At 39.9% G+C, this 17,175-nt stretch overlaps 1 protein-coding gene across 2 annotated transcripts in view; it reads left to right on the forward strand.

Annotated features, from left to right (window-relative positions):
* Positions 1-17,175, forward strand: part of EMB (embigin) — a 46,345-nt gene that overhangs the window by 1,597 nt on the left and 27,573 nt on the right. Inside the window, exons 2-4 of one of the 2 annotated variants that reach the window (XM_032337443.1) lie at positions 10,121-10,210; positions 12,027-12,116; positions 13,488-13,577. In XM_032337443.1, coding sequence (XP_032193334.1) covers positions 10,121-10,210; positions 12,027-12,116; positions 13,488-13,577 — 270 coding nt within the window. The remainder of the gene's footprint in view (positions 1-10,120; positions 10,211-12,026; positions 12,117-13,487; positions 13,578-17,175) is intronic. The other variant, XM_032337444.1, reaches the window with a different exon arrangement.

Raw genomic sequence — 17,175 nt, forward strand, 5'->3', positions numbered from 1 at the left:
AAGGTTCCCTTGTGATTTTAATCACGTGATCCTAAGCAGGTTAAATACCATGCTATAAAGTTATAATGGCCTAGAGTGTGCACTATTGGGTGAATACTTATACTGTTGGTAGGTTCAAACTGACATTCAGAGCAGACTTCTAAAGGCAAAAAAGTAGGAAACAAATGGAAGTGGAATAAATTAACAAAGTTGTAAATAAATGGGATGATGTATGTAGGTATGGTGAGTGTGTGTGTATAGTGTCAGTCTGACCTTTTAGCTCCACTTGAGTTAAAATTGTAGAATGATATGCCGTATGAAAGGTATTAAGTTAGCATCTATTGTAAGGCAGAATTAAAAATTGTGGAGAAGAAAAAAAAAAGAGAAAGAAATAAATAAAATAAAAAAAGTTGTGAAGCAACCTTATCTCATTTTATAGACTCTCTATGGATCTCTGTGAGATTCTGTTTCCTCTTTGCTAATGGCTGTTATGAAGTTTACTGGGTATTTTTTATCTGCGTGCATTGAACTAACTTAGAAATAGGTTTTCTGTAAACCTAAGACTTGGGGTCAAAATTTAATAATAAAAATGGATATAATTAGTCATATTTACTATATAACAACTATGTGCCAGGCATTGCACAGTGCAGTGTATAACCCTATGAATTAGTTTTTATTGTCCCTGACTTTCGGATGAGGACACTGGAATTTAGGGAGATTAAATGATTGCCCAAGTGTATATAACTATTTAAGTAGTAGAGCAGGAAACTTAGCATTGTTCAGTCTGACTCCCAACACCTGTTTTCTTTCTTTCTTTAGTTTTTTATGTTTTTAGGTAAGCTCTGAACGCAATACGGGGCTTGAACTCATGACCCTGAGATAAAGGGTTGTTTGCTCTGCTGACTGAGACAGCCAGGCGCCTCCTCCAATGCCTGTTTTCTTAAACACAATACTCAGTTGTCTCTGTGAGATAACTGGGTATGTCTATGAAAGTTTGGAACCACTGACAGGGAACGGTGTATGGATCTAAATGCTTGACTGGAGCCGAAGGACATGCTAACATACTTGGAGTTCTAGAATAAAGTTTGGCACAGGGACTCACGTTAATTCTTTTTAAGCTGTTTCAAATAAATAAGAAAGGTAAAGTAGCTTTATAAAAGCAAATATTAGATAAAATGGGCTATTTAAACATCTTTATTATTACTTTTAAGTAGAAAATTGAGGGAAGGGGTCATTTATCTTTTGAAAAATGTGTCTGCAGGGGAGTCATTTGAAACGATCGTATTTAGCTTCTGGAGGACATTGCTTATATACTCTCTTGATCAACCACCTTCCTTTCTAGAGACACTCCCCAACCCACATAAATACGTACACAGCAACTGCCTAGCAATAAATATTTTGAGAACAAATGTTATTCAAGCACCTACATGCTCTTGACATTGTGTTAGTCTGTGTCTAATAGAAATCTTCAGCAGTGTTTTAGCAGTTTCAAGTGATTTAAATTGTTTAAAGGAACAGATTAACTATAACCTTATCTTACCTTATCTTTAATGGAGTTGTATCTGATGCATCAAAATTGCGACCTTAAATTATCATCACATTGGAAATTATATAAACATTTGTTAAGAATTAGTTCAACTGCCTTTTCTTCTTCCTGTTCTTTTTTTTTCTGACTTTTTGTCCCCCTCTCCGTCTCTTTTTTATGGGAATGGGTTCTATACGCATTAGGCTGGGGAATGCTAGGCGGCAACCTCCCTTGCTGGAGGAAGCCAGAGGGTCCCAGGTTAGGGAATTAGAGGCTGAGCCAAGTCTGGAGGGCATCCAGGTAGGGGAGTGGCTCCATGTACAGTCCTAGAGCCCGAGCACAGGGAGGTGGGTCCTTCTGCAGAGAGAGGTCCTAGATGGGCCTCAGAGCTGAGCAGAGTGCCAGGGGTTTCTGCGCAGAAGCAACCTGACATTGTGGTGTCTGATCCTGATCCTGGGGTGTAGGTTAAGCATGCAGAGGGCAAGTAGTGGAGGATGTAGGAGCTGAGTGGTGTGGAAGACATTTCTTTGGAGTTAAGAATGGCAGTGGCAATGAGAGATTAGTTGCATACAGGGAGACTGAGCAAGTAAGTAAAGCTAGTAAGGGTAATAGGATCTGGGTTTTTCTCTAGAGAAGAAGGAAATAAAGAAAGGGGGAAAACCAGAGTGAAGCTTGTGGTGTTGGATTGCATCTGACGGCATTGGCATAAATTCATGACTTCAGATCTGTCATGCTCTATCTTTCATTTCTGTATCTATATAACAGATACATAGACATAAATGTGTATATGTGTAAATATATGTATAATGCATATATATCACATATCTTTATATATATGTGTGTATGTGTGAATATACAGGTAGGTATTACTCTGCCCACTGAAGTGGAGAAATGATTTCGCAATAGTAGTGAGTCACATCTTGATCTACATACCATTCTTTACTAGTGGAATGAGGACTTCTTGGAGAAATGGCTGATTTTATGAATAGGGAGGAGAAAGGGTAAGACAAGCCCAGAACCTCTTGTGCCAGAGAGCAGTAAAGGGCTCAAAGAATGATGGGCCATGTCAGAAGGATATAAGAGCCAGAGGGCTCCCACTGGACAGATGTGGGACAAATTGAGCATCAACATAAATAATAAGATTAATGGACTTGTATCCATTAGTAGCCACTGAATAATGCCCACTGAATAATACAGATATTATACCGATATAAATTAATTAAATGAATCAATTGAAAGTTCGATGAGGCACAAGATACTACATAGTTTTAAAGTAAGTTCCCACAAAATGCATAAAGTAGTATTCATGAAAAGAGAAAAAGAAAGGGAAAAAGAGAAAAAGAAAAAAAAATTCGTCTTTATTGTGGAGCAGCCTGGCAGACACTGCTGTAAACAAATGATCAAAGTAAAAGCCATCAGCAAAGAGAGGAAGAGAAATGGGCCATCTGATAGGATGCAATGAGAGAGCACAGCATCCCCTCTGTGATGTATTTGCCAAAGGTCGACTCCAAATCTAGTTGCATTACAACGTAACCATACTGGAGCTCTACTGGTTGTAAGAGTCAAGAATGGCTAAAGCTGAGAGAGAGTGACGGAGAATAGAGGGGACACAGCAGCTGAGGGCAGCATGTAATTCTGAACTACAAGCTTTGGCTGAAGAATACATCTACGGGACTTTTGATGAAACCTCGATGAGGTGCGGGATGAGATGGTAATGCATCAGTGTCAATTTCCCAACTCTGATGGCCGTGTGGGGATGAAGTGGAGTGGGGGTAGGTCCTTTCTGGGAATGCACAGTCATGTTCTAGAGGGGGATGAGTCATCAGGTCAGCAGCAGGTTCTCAGGTGGTTGGGGGAAGTATTCCTTATTCTATACTCAAGCTTTTTGTCTGAGATCTTTTGAAAAGAAGCAAAAAGAATTTCACCTCTTTCTGAGAAATCTTTCCTTAGCATAGACATTAGGCCATAATGAGAGTTGAGAAACTGTCATCAGTTTATGTATTTAAGTACCATTTTCCAAAGGAGCAGTTGTCCTCAAACAGATTTTAAATGTGGAGGCTGTTTGTCCTGGACTGTCCTCTTTTGAAATTGCTTTCGTATCATTGGTCTCCCGTGTTTCATAATATAATGTGAATTGTAGAAATAAACAACTGGGACACACAATGACGTAGAAGAAAAAAACCTGGGTGGGGGGCGCCTGGGTGGCTCAGTGGGTTAAGCCGCTGCCTTCGGCTCAGGTCATGATCTCAGGGTCCTGGGATCGAGTCCCGCATTGGGCTCTCTGCTCGGCAGGGAGCCTGCTTCCTCCTCTCTCTCTCTGCCTGCCTCTCTGCCTACTGTGATCTCTCTATGTCAAATAAATAAATAAAAATCTTAAAAAAAAAAAAAAAAAACCTGGGTGGCTCAGTCAGTGGAGCCTATGACTCTTGATCTCGAGGTTGTGAGTTCACAACCCATGCTGGGTATAGAGATTACTTAAAATCTTGAAAAGAAAAGAAAGAAAAAAACTTCAAAACGTTTTATTAAAAATAAAGCCCCCTCCTCCTAATAAAACATAGTCACTCTTCACACATAATAAACTATCTCAAATAATATGTTGTCAGTGTAGAAATAATGGATGTTATCTTTGAAACTGGTGTTATTCTTTTAATCGAAAATATCATTTTTCTATAAGTTTTAGAGTTGTGATTATATCATTACTAATGTATCTCTACTCGAGTCCAAGATAGAATCATTTTTATAGCCTTATAATGACATAGTTCTGAGATCCTGAAAGGGAATTTAGATATCTCATTTGATTGATCTTGAAGCCCAAAGTGCTTTCAGGATGTAGCCAAGAGTCTGGAGATAGCTAATAGCTTCAACAGATTTCCTGGTTTGCATTTTAAAACTCCATGTAGCACTTAGTGCCTCTCCATAAAAGGTCCTCAAAATAGGCTTCTGGCAAGAGTGGGTAGGCCAAAAAGGGTGGTAAGAAATGTTCTTGCTTTAAAATATCTACACGTAAAATACATCAAAAGGACCTCAGGGCCACAGGGCCATTTGAAGATTATTAAAAAACATCCCTTTGAAGAATCAGAGTTGAGGATATTCCTGCTGTGAAATCAGGGTTTCTCAGCCTTGGCATTATTGACTTTGGGACTGGATAATTCACTGTTGTGGGGCATTGTCATTGCAGAATGCTTAGCAGCAGCTCTGGCCTCTCCTATGTAGTGGGTGAGTTGTGTCTCCAAAAAAGTCGTGTTCAAGTCCTGACTGTTTGTACCCAGGAAACATCATTTGAGAGTAACGTCTTTGCAGATGTAATCAAGTTAGCATGAGGTCATACTAGATTAGGGTAAACCTTTAACCCAATGACTGTGGTCTTTATGAAAGAAACCAGAGGGAGATTTGGATAGGGAGACAGACATACTCAGAGGGAAGATGGCTGTGAGATGGAGCCAGAGATGGGAGTGAGGCCGGTAAGAGTCAAGGAATGCCAAGGATTGCTGGCCACTCCCAAAAGGTAGGAAGAGGCAGGGAGGTTTTCTTCTCTTAGAGCCTCCAGAAGGGGCAAAGCCCTGCACCTTGATTTCAGGCTTCCAGTCTCCAGAACTATGAGAGAATAAACTTCTGGTGTTTTAAGCTGCTTTGTTTGTGGCAACTTTTTCTGGCAGCCCTAGGAAACTACTGTAACCTATTAGATACAAGTAGTAACCTCCTCCAAGTTGTGGCATCCACATGTCTCCAGACATTGTTACATGTCCCTTGGAGGGCAAAAGTCAGCTCCAGTTGAGAACCACTGAACAGAATCTAGGTCTTATCAAAGAAAAATCTAGTGGGTGAAACATTGGAAAAACCCACAGTCGTTAGAAAGAACAGGAGTGCTAGTCAGACTTCTGGTGTTTTATTTCTTAAGAGTTTTATTTGGTCTAAAATTCACTGTTAACATATTTTAATGACTGTTTAGAGGTAGTCTGAAACAAGAGTTCTTAATGCTGCCTTTTGGTGTGGATTTTATTGCAATAATCTGTTTTCAAAGGAAAGATCAATTTGTTTATATTTCAATATGACCAAGGTTTAAAACCAGTTTTACAAGGCTTTGGAAAAGTGCACACTGTTCTTGCTATTAGGCTTTTTAATTGTTCTTCAATTGTTGTTAGTCTAAAAATGGCCTTTTTTTTTTTTTTTTTTTTAAAGAGGGAGAGTGTGTGTGTGTGAATGTGTGCAAGTGGAGTGGGGGAAGGGCCGAGGGAGAATGTGAAGCAGCCTCAATGCCCAGCGCAGAGCCCAGTGCAGGGCTCGCTCTCACAGCCCTAGATCATAACCTGAGCTGGAATCAAGAGATGCTTAACCGACTGAGCCACCCAGGCGTCCCTAAAAATGGCTGTTTTGCCCAGTGGTTCTCATTCTATGTAGAAAAAATATGGGCTTCCTGTTTGTTTTTTTAACTGTCCCTGATTTAGAAGTCTGACTTATAAATGTCCCCATCAGGAATTTATTTTCTTGACAAACCTCTTCTTGACAAACTGTGGATTATCATGTCTGGGAATCAATATAGCCTTATTCTCCCTTTCTCTTCTTTCTACTATTGCCATTACAGACGGGATAGGAATACTGTATTCCTAGCTTCCAGAAGTAGAACTCTAAAAGCACTGTTTATTAGAAATGTTGGTAATTAGATATTTTAATGCTATAGTTTAGCCATATCATGGCTTAAATGGCCTTTACAATTTGGCATGGGATCTTGGGGTTATATATAGCACCGCTTGCATGAGGAAATACATTCTGAATTTCAAAATTTTATTTTATAAATAGTATGTATTATCCATTCCTAGGTTATAGTGTTTTTAAAATTGGGCTATACATTTATAATACAGTGTATCAGAATGCTAAAATTAAGATTTATTAAAAATATTGTTAATTATGCATATTGATAGCAATCAGCACATTATATGGAGGAGAGCGAGAAAGAAAGAGGATATTTATCCTAATAATAGTTTTTACTTACACCTTTCTGTACATGAAGTCTAGACCCATCCAGGATCATAAAATATAATAAAGTTGTTTGGGGGGGAATTTAGAGAAAAGGTTTATTTATTTATTTATTTATTTTTTAGAGACTATGTTTATTTATTTGACAGAGAGAGATAGCGAGAGAGGGAACACAAGCAGGGAGTGTTCGAGAGGGAGAGACAGACTTCCCACCGAGCAGGGACCCCAATGTGGGACTCAATCCCAGAACCCTGGAATCATGGCCCGAGCCTAAGGCAGATGCTCAACCAACTGAACCACCCAGGCGCCCCAAAAATGCTTATTCTTAAACAGAGGTGTGATGGAAATTTTCTGATCTAGAGGAAAGCAAATGTGAAAACCCAGTGCAGTGTTCTAGTGTTACTTATCCTTTTTTTTCTTCCCAATTTACTTCAATTAAAATGGAGCTCAGAATTAAATATGTAAAAATGTTACCTTAATATTGTAAGTAGAAATTATAACATGTTTATCTCTTAAAAATATTAATAGCATATATTATAAGCCCATCTAGCAATGTCTATTTTAAAATGTAATATGTGACAGATATTTAAGTAGAGACCATTTTGCTATTTTACAGAAACTAACAATAGGTGAAAATTAGGTCTTTACTCAGCTCTTTGATGCAACACTGGCATGCCCCTTGCCCCTGCAGAGGGAGAAAAATCTTTAATCTTTAGAAAAACTATTAGATGTTACTTCTTAATGTGGCATTTTTGCCACTAACTGTAAAAGAAGGCCGGGTGGAAAGTTTCCCACCATGATTAAGAGAGGGGTGACCGTGACAACTTGAGGAATGTATGCTGTGATCTTGGTGCCATCACGCAATGTTAGACTCTTCTGATCCTCCCTCTTTTTTCCATGAAACGAAACCCCGAGAAACAAGTGAGAGGCAGGACTTGGATTAGGATCCAAATTCCTGCCTCTCCATTTTGTGTTTCTTTTTGTGACTCAGCCTAATCCTTTAGGGGAAGTATTCAAACCACATCTGCCTGACTTCCCTGCCAATTTCCTTTAAACACCAATCTCAGCCTCCTGCCAGTTGTCCTCCTACGGAAAGCAATAAAGTTTATGTTCCCACTTCTTTGATTTGAAAAAAAAAAATCTTGGCTAAGCAAAGAACTTCTCACTTTACTATTCCAGCACCTTCTGTGGAAGGCCCTGCTTTTTCCACTCTAGACGTTTGTGTACATTGTCTTTTGGAGGGACTTTCCTTGAGGGAAAAAAAAAAAACAACAAAACCCACAAGAATTACACATATTCTTTTGCACTTCGGGCTTGTTCAGTGGAATCTGAAGCCTGATCAAGAAAAATGCTTTAGAGGGGACACGAAGTTAGGGTACAGGTGGTGGCTGGTGTATGGATGTCTGTATTTTTAATCTACGGACAGGCAGTGGGAAGTGGTCGTAACAGCTCGTATCTTCTGGAGCTACCCAAACTTCTCTATTCTTGAAGCGTGGCTTTTTGTCCCCCTCCCATTCCATCAGCTCCTGTGAGCTTAGATTTTGCCCAAGCCACGTCTAGACCTCTCTTCTCTTGTGCCGATACAGGTAGGCTCTCCCATCCAGGCCCGATACCGAGAAATGGCAAAATAACCCCAGCCTGTGAGCTTATCTCTGTGGCATCATCTCCACCTCTGTTCTACCTCCAGAGTCTCTCAAAGATGTAAATCAGACTTCATCTTCTGCCGCTCCCTGGCCAAGTTGGAAAACACATGGGCTAGTAGTTATAATCATACTATGAATGGGTGGCACTCTGAAATTTTAATGACTCTCAATTACAAATTGGGGGCCTAAATCGCTGTTATTATCATCTGTGTGGTCCTGTAGGGACCGAGTTTGCTCAGCTTCCTACTCCTTACCAGCATCAAGCTCGGATCAAGTACTCCCTATATTCAATTATTTAAATAAAATAGGAAGGATAAAACACATTTTTTCAGTTTATGGCACTTTCTTATTGCTGTTGATAGTGTGACTAATACTACTAATAATATGAATAAATAATATTAGACTATCTCAAAGGATTATGGTCCTGTTTTAGGGGTAAAGAGTGTGATGAGAAACCTCACAATTACATTCAGCTCTGGAGTAGGCTAGGCCAAGAAAGGGGACTCCCTAGCAAGGAAGCAAAGATATCAAAGCTTATGTTTTGCACGTTTCACTGAACAGATGATCTAGAACAGCTCATTCCTTCCCAACCGCACCCTCCTGGCTTCCTATCTGTAAGTCAATAGCATCTACTTTCATCATCCTGAGATATTTCCTCTTAAATACAACCTCTAAGTGAGCTATGCCCTAAGAATGGAAAAACAATTTTTTTCATCAGAAAAAGAATGTTGATAGGAGCCTTTGGGGCTGTGTGTGCATGTGTGTGTGTGTGTGTGAGAGAGACAGAGAGACAGAGAGACAGAGACAGAGACGTGGAGACAGAAAGAATACGAATGAATGAATATTAAATGTGAGTGAAAGAAATGTTTTCTATTCTTGATCGCCCAGTCAGACACTCAGGGCATATTTTCTTGGACAATCACTGTCAAGGGGTGGTATGATTAACATATTAAATTTGTTAAAAGGATGACTTTATGAGAAAGTGCCCTCCACCTTCCAAAGCTGCTTTAGAAGTGATCCAGCCTTTGGAACACAGCTTACTGGAGAGTGAGGTTCTGCTAGGTAGATTTGTTTATTAGGCAATGTTGTCAAACCTGTGCATAAGCTGAGGCAACAAAGGTGATCACCAGCTTTGATAATATTTTTCATACACATAAGAAAAGAACTGGAAATCTAATCTTGCACTAGGAGTAAGTTTCTGCTCAGAGTATTAGGAAAGTGAAATAAAAAAAAAAAAAAGGCTCAGGTTTAATTTAAACTGAATGAGAAGTTTTAAGAATGCAGCCAAGACTACAGTCATAAGTCTTTTCCCCTTTCCTGACTTATTTGATGGAATTGGGGTTGTTTTTGTGGAAGATAAGTTCTGATACCCCACAAAGAACAGTAGCCACAGTACCAAAAAAAAAAGGAAGTTTTGAGGAGAGTGGAAGGGAGGAAATGGAAACTTTTTTTTTTTCAGTAAAGATTTTGAAAAGGTGAGAGAAGTGGCAGAGGAGAACCAAAAGTCAGTTTGGGAGAGCTGGTCTGTAACTGTAGCTGGGAAACCAAACAACAGAAACTCTCACTGTGTATCCATTTTCTCTTCTCTGTCCTCATTTTATGCCCTTTATTATGGTCTCTCTGTCTTTCTTTGTTCACTCACCTTCTTTCTGCCTCTTTGTGTCTGTCTTTTTCCAGCAGTCTTGTCTCATTCTTCAGTATCTTCATGTATGTCTCATAAAGAAACTACAAATGGTTTTTTTTTAAAGCTACTTGATGTAAATCAGTAGGGATTTTTCAGTAAAGAAAAGAGCATAGAAAAATTTGGAAATCTGGTCACATTTGATAGCCCAATATATTTCTGAATATCTGCGAATGTATGAGCTCTAGTTCCTTGGAGCTTCCTGAAAACGTTATTTTTCACTAACAGTATACAATATAGAATATTAGCTGTTACAAAATAGCTTGCAGTCATTTCATCTTGATAATAATATGCGATCGCATTTTCTTTTTCTTACAGCTTCACCTCTTACAAGTCTACCCATCCCAGAAGTAATGGTGACAAAATACTCTAACCTTTCCTTGAAGAGTCATAACATCTCACTGACTGGTAAATGTATTGCCTTTCAAATAATACAGTGCCACACTCTGGTTTCTCTTCAGATCGCATAAATCTTTCGCCTTTTACAAATAATACAGTGCCCCCCAAAGTTTTTATTTTTAAGTAAGCCATTGCGTTTTGCCTCATCAATTATTAATCCTTGCTTACGGTCTGATGGGAGACACACACCAGTACCTCATACAATGAGAGTACAGTATGTGGGAGTCTACCGCAATGAGGGCAGTGTACTCTGTGTGCTGGGAGTGGGTGGCTGGTCAGAGTGGGAAGCCAGAGAAGGACTCTCTAGAAGAGGGACACCTGGGAAGAAGGGAGGGTTCATTTTGATTGGCAGATACTCTTAAGTTTTTATCTGTTCTTGCGGTGCCTCCATTCAGATCTCTCTGCATTGAAGAGGGAATTTGTGTGTCCCTCGGAAGAGCTTTAGGCAGGAAAATTAAAAATGCTGTCGAGTGAGTCAATGACAGTGCCGGGGAGAAGTAAGGAAGGCATGCTGCACTGAAACTCAGCCTGGCTTTCTTTTTCACAGTTTTAGATTCCAGTAGTTCAAAAGGAATCACAGATTTTTTAAAAGAAGTAAGAGTAATTGTCTATTTTAGGAACAATGTTACAGGTGTAATTAGAATTTAAATATTGTAAATGCATTTACAGAGTCAGTAACATGTTTTCTCCAGTTATCTGTTCAGTCTTTAACTGTCCTTTAGTTTTTTTAAGATTTTATTTATTTATTTGACAGTGATCACAAGTAGGCAGAGAGGCAGGCGGGGGGGGGGGGGAAGCAGGCTCCCCCCTAAAGCAGAGAGCCTGATGCGGGGCTCGATCCCAGGACCCTGGGATCATGACCTGAGCCGAAGGCAGAGGCTTAACCCACTGAGCCACCCAGGTGCCCTGTCCTTTACTCTTAAGAACTATTTCTCTCTTTCTCATTGGAAAGAAAGCTATGCTTCCGTCATCTTCCATCTGATACCAAAGGAATGTTTGTGCTGCCCTTTTTGGGTAGAAAATTTCTTTTATTATCTTGTACAACTCCTGTTTGTTCTCAGTCTCTATTCCAATATTTGGAGTTTATTCTAGATTGTAAAAAGTAATTACAGAGGGCACCTGGATGGCTCAGTGGGTTAAAGCCTCTGCCTTCGGCTCAGGTCATGATCCCAGGGTCCTGGGATCGAGCCCCACATCGGGCTCTCTGCTCAGCAGAGATCCTGCTTCCTCCTCACTCTGCCTGCTTCTCTGCTTACTTGTGATCTCTGTCAAATAAATAAATAAAATCTTAAAAAAAAAAAAGTAATTAAAGGGCACCTGGGTGGCTTATCTGCCTTCAGCTCAGGTCGTGATCCTGGGGTCCTGAGGTCAAGCCACACGTAGGGCTCCCTACTTAGCAGGGAGTCTGCATCTCCCTCTCCCTCTGCTCCTCCCTTTTGCTAATGCTCTCTCTGTCCAAGAAATAAAACCTTTTTTAAAAAAGCACTTACAGGGGCACATGGGTTAAAGCCTCTGCCTCTGGCTCAGGGTCCTGGGATAGAGCCCCACATCAGCCTCTCTGCTCAGCAGGGAGCCTGCTTTTCCCCCCACACAACCTCCCCACCCCCACCGCCTGCCTCTCTGCTTACTTGTGATCTCTGTCTGTCAAATAAATAAATAAAATCTTTAAAAAAGAAAAAAAAAGCGCTTAAAACACGTCTATGTTATTTTTAAAATTAATTTTATTTCTCATTAATCATGTACAATATAGCATTTTAGCTGTTACAAACTAGCTTATAGTCATTTCATCTTGATAATAATATTTGATCGCATTTTCTTCTTACAGCTTCACCTCTTACAAGTCTACCCATCCCGGAAGTAATGATGACAAAATACTCTAACCTTTCCTTGGAGAGTCATAACTTCTCGCTGACTGGTAAATGTGTTGCCTTTCAAATAATACAGTGCCCCCAAAGTTTTTATTTTTAAGTAAGCCATTGCATTTTGCCTCATAAATTATTAATCCTTGCTTACAGTCTGGTGGGAGATACACTCTAGTACCTCATACAATGAGAGCACAGTATGTGGGCGTCTACCGCAATGAGGGCAGTGTACTCTGTGTGCTGGAAGGGGGCGGCTGGTCACAGTGGGAAGCCAGAGAAGGACTCTCTAGAAGAGGGACACCTGGGAAGAAGGGAAGGTTCATTTTGATTGGCAGATACTCTTAAGTTTTCATCTGTTCTTGCGGTGCCTCCATTCAGATCTCTCTGCATTGAAGAGGGAATTTGTGTGTCCCCCGGAAGAGCTGTAGGCAGGGAAATTAAAAATGCTGTCGAGTGAGTCAATGACAGTGCCGGGGAGAAGTAAGGAAGGCATTCTGCACTGAAACTCAGCTTGGCTTTCTTTTTCACAGTTTTAGATTCCAGTAGTTCAAAAGGAATCACAGATTTTTTAAAAGAAGTAAGAGTAATTGTCTATTTTAGGAACAACGTTACAGGTGTAATTAGAATTTAAATATTGTAAATGCATTTACAGAGTCAGTAACGTTTTCTCCAGTTATCTGTTCAGTCTTTAACTGTCCTTTAGTCTTAAGAACTGTTTCTCTCTTTCTCATATGAAAGAAAGCTATGCTTCCCTCATCTCCCATCTGATACCAAAAGAATGTTTGCATTGCCCTTTTGGGGTAGAAAACTTTTTTTATTATCTTGTACAACTCCTGTTTGTTTTCAGTCTCTATTCCAATATTTGGAATTTATTCTAGATTCTAAAAAGTACTTACAGGGCACCTGGGTGGCTCATCTGCCTTTAGCTCAGGTCGTGATCCTGGGGTCCTGGGATTAAGCCCCAAGTAGGGCTCCCTACCTAGCAGGGAGTCTGCATCCCCCTCTCCCTCTGACTTCCCTTTGGTCATGCTCTCTCTGTCAAATAAATAAAACATTTTTTAAAAAAGCATTTACAGGGGTGCCTGGGTGGCTCAGTGGGTTAAAGCCTCTGCCTCCGGCTCAGGTCGTGATCTCAGGGTCCTGGGATCGAGTTCCACATCGGGCTCTCTCCTCCACAGGGAGCCTGCTTCCCTCTCTCTCTCTCTGCCTGCCTGTCTACTGTGATCTCTCTCTGTCAAATAAATAAATAAAATTTTTAAAAACAACAACAACAACAAAAGCACTGACAACAATCCTATGTTATTTTTTAAATTAATTTTATTTTTCATTAATCGTGTACAATATAACATTTTAGCTGTTACAAACTAGCTTATAGTCATTTCATCTTGATAATAATATGTGATCGCATTTTCTTCTTCTTACAGCTTCACCTCTTACAAGTCTACCCATCCCGGAAGTAATGATGACAAAATACTCCAACCTTTTCTTGGAAAGTCATAACATCTCACTGACTGGTAAATGTGTTGCTTTTCAAATAATTTTTGAAACCCTGTTTTCATGTTCTAGTTATTGGTTTCCTCTATCAGATGAAGTTTTGCTTTAAGAGAGATCCATATGAGAACACAAGTTTGCAAATCCTTTGAGTATCCAGGTAATGTTGGCAGCAGCACACCCCTTCCCTACCCAGTAAGGACCCTGCGGAAAAAGGGTTAGTGTCCAAGAAGAGAGGAAAAAGTGGACATTTTAGTTGATGTGGGGTTGGTTATTTACCTAACCTGTTTGGAAGGTTAAACTCCTGACTACTCTTTTATTGTAATACTATCATTAAAACCAGTATTCTTGCTGCTGTGAAGAGACCAGTGGTCCGTGGTTGTCAAGAGACCGGAGGTCCGTAGTTGTCTGTTAGTTACCAATTAGTTACCTTCTGCCTTAGCTTGATCAAACCTTAGACAAGCTTTTTCTTCCTCCCAGGCCCCTGAACTTTAGTTTGCCCCAAGTCTGAGCAGCACTAATGCTTGACTACAGTGTGATCATGCTTCCTGCATCCCCCACTAGATTGTCCCATTTCCTCTCAAAAGTTCCTGCTAGCCTGCTTACCCCTCCCTAGAAAAGAAAGTCATTTTCTGTTTGACTTTGAGATGCTTGCAGACGGATCCGAAGTTTGGTGCATCTTCCTTATTGCAATAGACGTTTTGAATAAAATCTCTGTTTACATAGATCTGGATTTGTTTTTATTTGACAAAAGAAAAGATTTGACATTCATTTTGAAAGACTGGATTTCCAACCTGTGGCCTATATGGTTGCATTTTCCTGTAGGTTATTGTTCTGGTTGCCTTTGCATCAAAAAATTTGGTCTTAGGAACGGCCTTCCTGAAATATAGAAGTTAAATCTGAAGATATGTTTATGCTTACTAGAAACCATAGGCTTTCTTCCTACTGCTATCTCTAGGATTTTTAACCTCCCTGATGAATGGAATGTTTTCATGTGGTCATACTTATGTTTACTTGAATTGCACATTTTTTTTTTTAAATTTTATTTTTTCAGTGTTCCAAGATTCATTGTTTATGCACCACACCCAGTGCTCCATGCAATATGTGCCTTCCTTAATACCCACCACCTGGCTCACCCAACCCCCCACCCCCCTGCATATATTTCTGTGTTGTCCTTACTCTTTTCTCTTTCTCTCAGGCCCTTTTAGAAACTAGATGAAATGTTTCTCGTAGAGAGATTCAAATATAATACATTAGTTGCACATTGGACCAGCATGACATTGGCCCAGCTCTTAGCAGCTTACTTACCAAAGATGCTAGAGGGGCACCTGGGTGGCTCAGTTGATTAGGCAGCTGCTTTTGGCTCAGGTCATGATCCCAGGGTCCTGGGATGGAGCCCCACATCGGGTTCTCTGCTCAGCAGGGAGCCTGCTTTACCCTCTCCCACTGCCTGCCTTTCCCTTTGCTTGTGCTCTCTTAATCTCTGTCAAATAAATAAATAAAATCTTAAATAAAACAACAACAAAGATGCTAGAGACTGGGGGAACACAAGGTCCTGTGCCGGGGAGAATGGGAAATACGACCTTTGATTCATGGAATCCTGGTTGTTTACTTATTTTGTGTTTTTAAAATGTTGTTAGTTATTTACTTAACAAACACACGGGACTGACTTCATACAATGTTTATATTTCTAAATGTAACTTAATTTAGCCCTCATAATATCCCTGTGCAGTAGGTACTACTACTGTTTGCAATTTGCAAATGAAGAAAAGGCAGCACAAAGAACTTAATTGAACTGACCAAGGTCCAGGTGATAAGTCAGAGCTTGGTTCTGAATCCAGGCGGTGTGGCGCCACGATATTCATTATATATGCTGTCTTTCTTAATGCCCAATTAGTCATTTCCTTCAACAGCATTATTAAAAAATTATTTCTATTTTAAGGGAACTTACATTATTTTTGAAACCGTGTAAAAACTTTCAGAAACAATGAAAAACAAAAGTGTTTTAATTGCCTTATTTTTAAATATGTGCAAATCGTATTTGCAGAGATAATGAATATATTGGTGATAGTATAATTGACGAGTAAGAATAAAAGGTTTCTTTTTTTTTTTTTTTGCTTTTGTTTTTGCTTTTCCTTTCTGATATCTCTGGGTTTTAAAGCTTCTCTTTTGATAATGGACTTTTTTTTTTTTTTTTTACATCACTGAACTAAGTTTCCCATTGTCAGCATTTGAAATTCATTGTTTGCATTACAGCAATTAGAACATTTCTTTATTGTTACTTTTATTTTTCTTTCTTTGCCTCTGCATATTACAGTGATTGGTATCTCAATCAGTGTGTTATAGTTTAACCAAAGAGGTTAAAATCAAAACACCACTGACTTGACCACTTGACTATCCTGGTAATGTTGGGGTAGGTTCTCCCAATAACAAATTTCATTTACCATGCTGAAATGTGAGCAGCTGGCCTGATGAGGTCTTGGTGAGACAAGGAGTTAGACAAAGCAGTCACTCAGGGAAGAGATACTCAGATTAGGGTATCGAGTGAAATTTGGGAGGACTAGTTAAAGTCAGGAAAGGTAGCCATGTTCCCTACAGCCTGCCAGGCAAGAGGTCAGTGTTAAGACCTTTCAGACTCCAAGGCCAGGTACCTGTTCCATGACATTGAGAAGAGGGTGTTCAGGAAGAGAGAACAAGAAGTGGGTTTTTTTGTTTTTTGTTTTCTTTGTTTGTTTTTTAGCTGAAAAAGAAAAAGAATAGTGAGTCCCTTACATTTCGCTGCTCAGACACTTTGTGGCAGAGAAGACCCTAGAATGACTTCAAGGAGGTTCAAATGTGTATGATGTTTCTCAGTCATCACACCTGATGAAAAGACGGCTGAGGTACATGCCTGTGAACCGAAGTCCTGTTAGTCTTCCTTGTGTTTGTTGACAGGGCATTTGAGTTCTAAGAGTCACAGATCTAAGAATGAGGGCTTGGATCTAGGCAAGGAGAGGAGCAGGCACTGAAAATCCCCAGAAAGCCGATCTTTGCAGAAAACTGGAACTGAAGACCCACAGAAGGCTATAAACGTGGTGAAAAATATTTGACCTGGGAGGTGGGGAGGGGTGGGGACCCAGAGTGGATCTGCACAAGGCCACACACGCACGATAAGTGGACTTCCTGGTTTTAGCTTTGTTCTGAATCAAAAACAAAGACTTCCCTGAGTACTCAAAGTCAAAGGCCTGCCCTCAGTGGCATTGAGATTGCAAATTTACGTTCCCTGCGTGACACACGAGCCTTGCAAGCTGAGAAATAACACAAACATGACCCTGGTTCTGCCGGAAAGCAAATGGAAGAAAACATTTATGGCAGGACACTTTGCCTGCTCTGGCTATGGATCTGGGCTGAGGACTTGCTACAGATAAAAATGCAATGAAGTGGACCCCAAGGCTGAGAGTCAACTAAAGAACAGTAGGATTAGATTGTCCAGAATTTAAGATGACAGAAATAGTAGGTAGAGTTATAAAAGAAGAAATATTGTAAAACAGGGGAAAACAATATTATGTTATCAAAAAAAAAAAAAAAAGATAAAGCATGTTTGAAAAATAGCCAAATAGAATTTCAAGGGATAAAATCTCA

The sequence above is a fragment of the Mustela erminea genome, chromosome 3, assembly GCF_009829155.1.
Source record: "Mustela erminea isolate mMusErm1 chromosome 3, mMusErm1.Pri, whole genome shotgun sequence".
Lineage (NCBI taxonomy): Eukaryota > Metazoa > Chordata > Mammalia > Carnivora > Mustelidae > Mustela > Mustela erminea.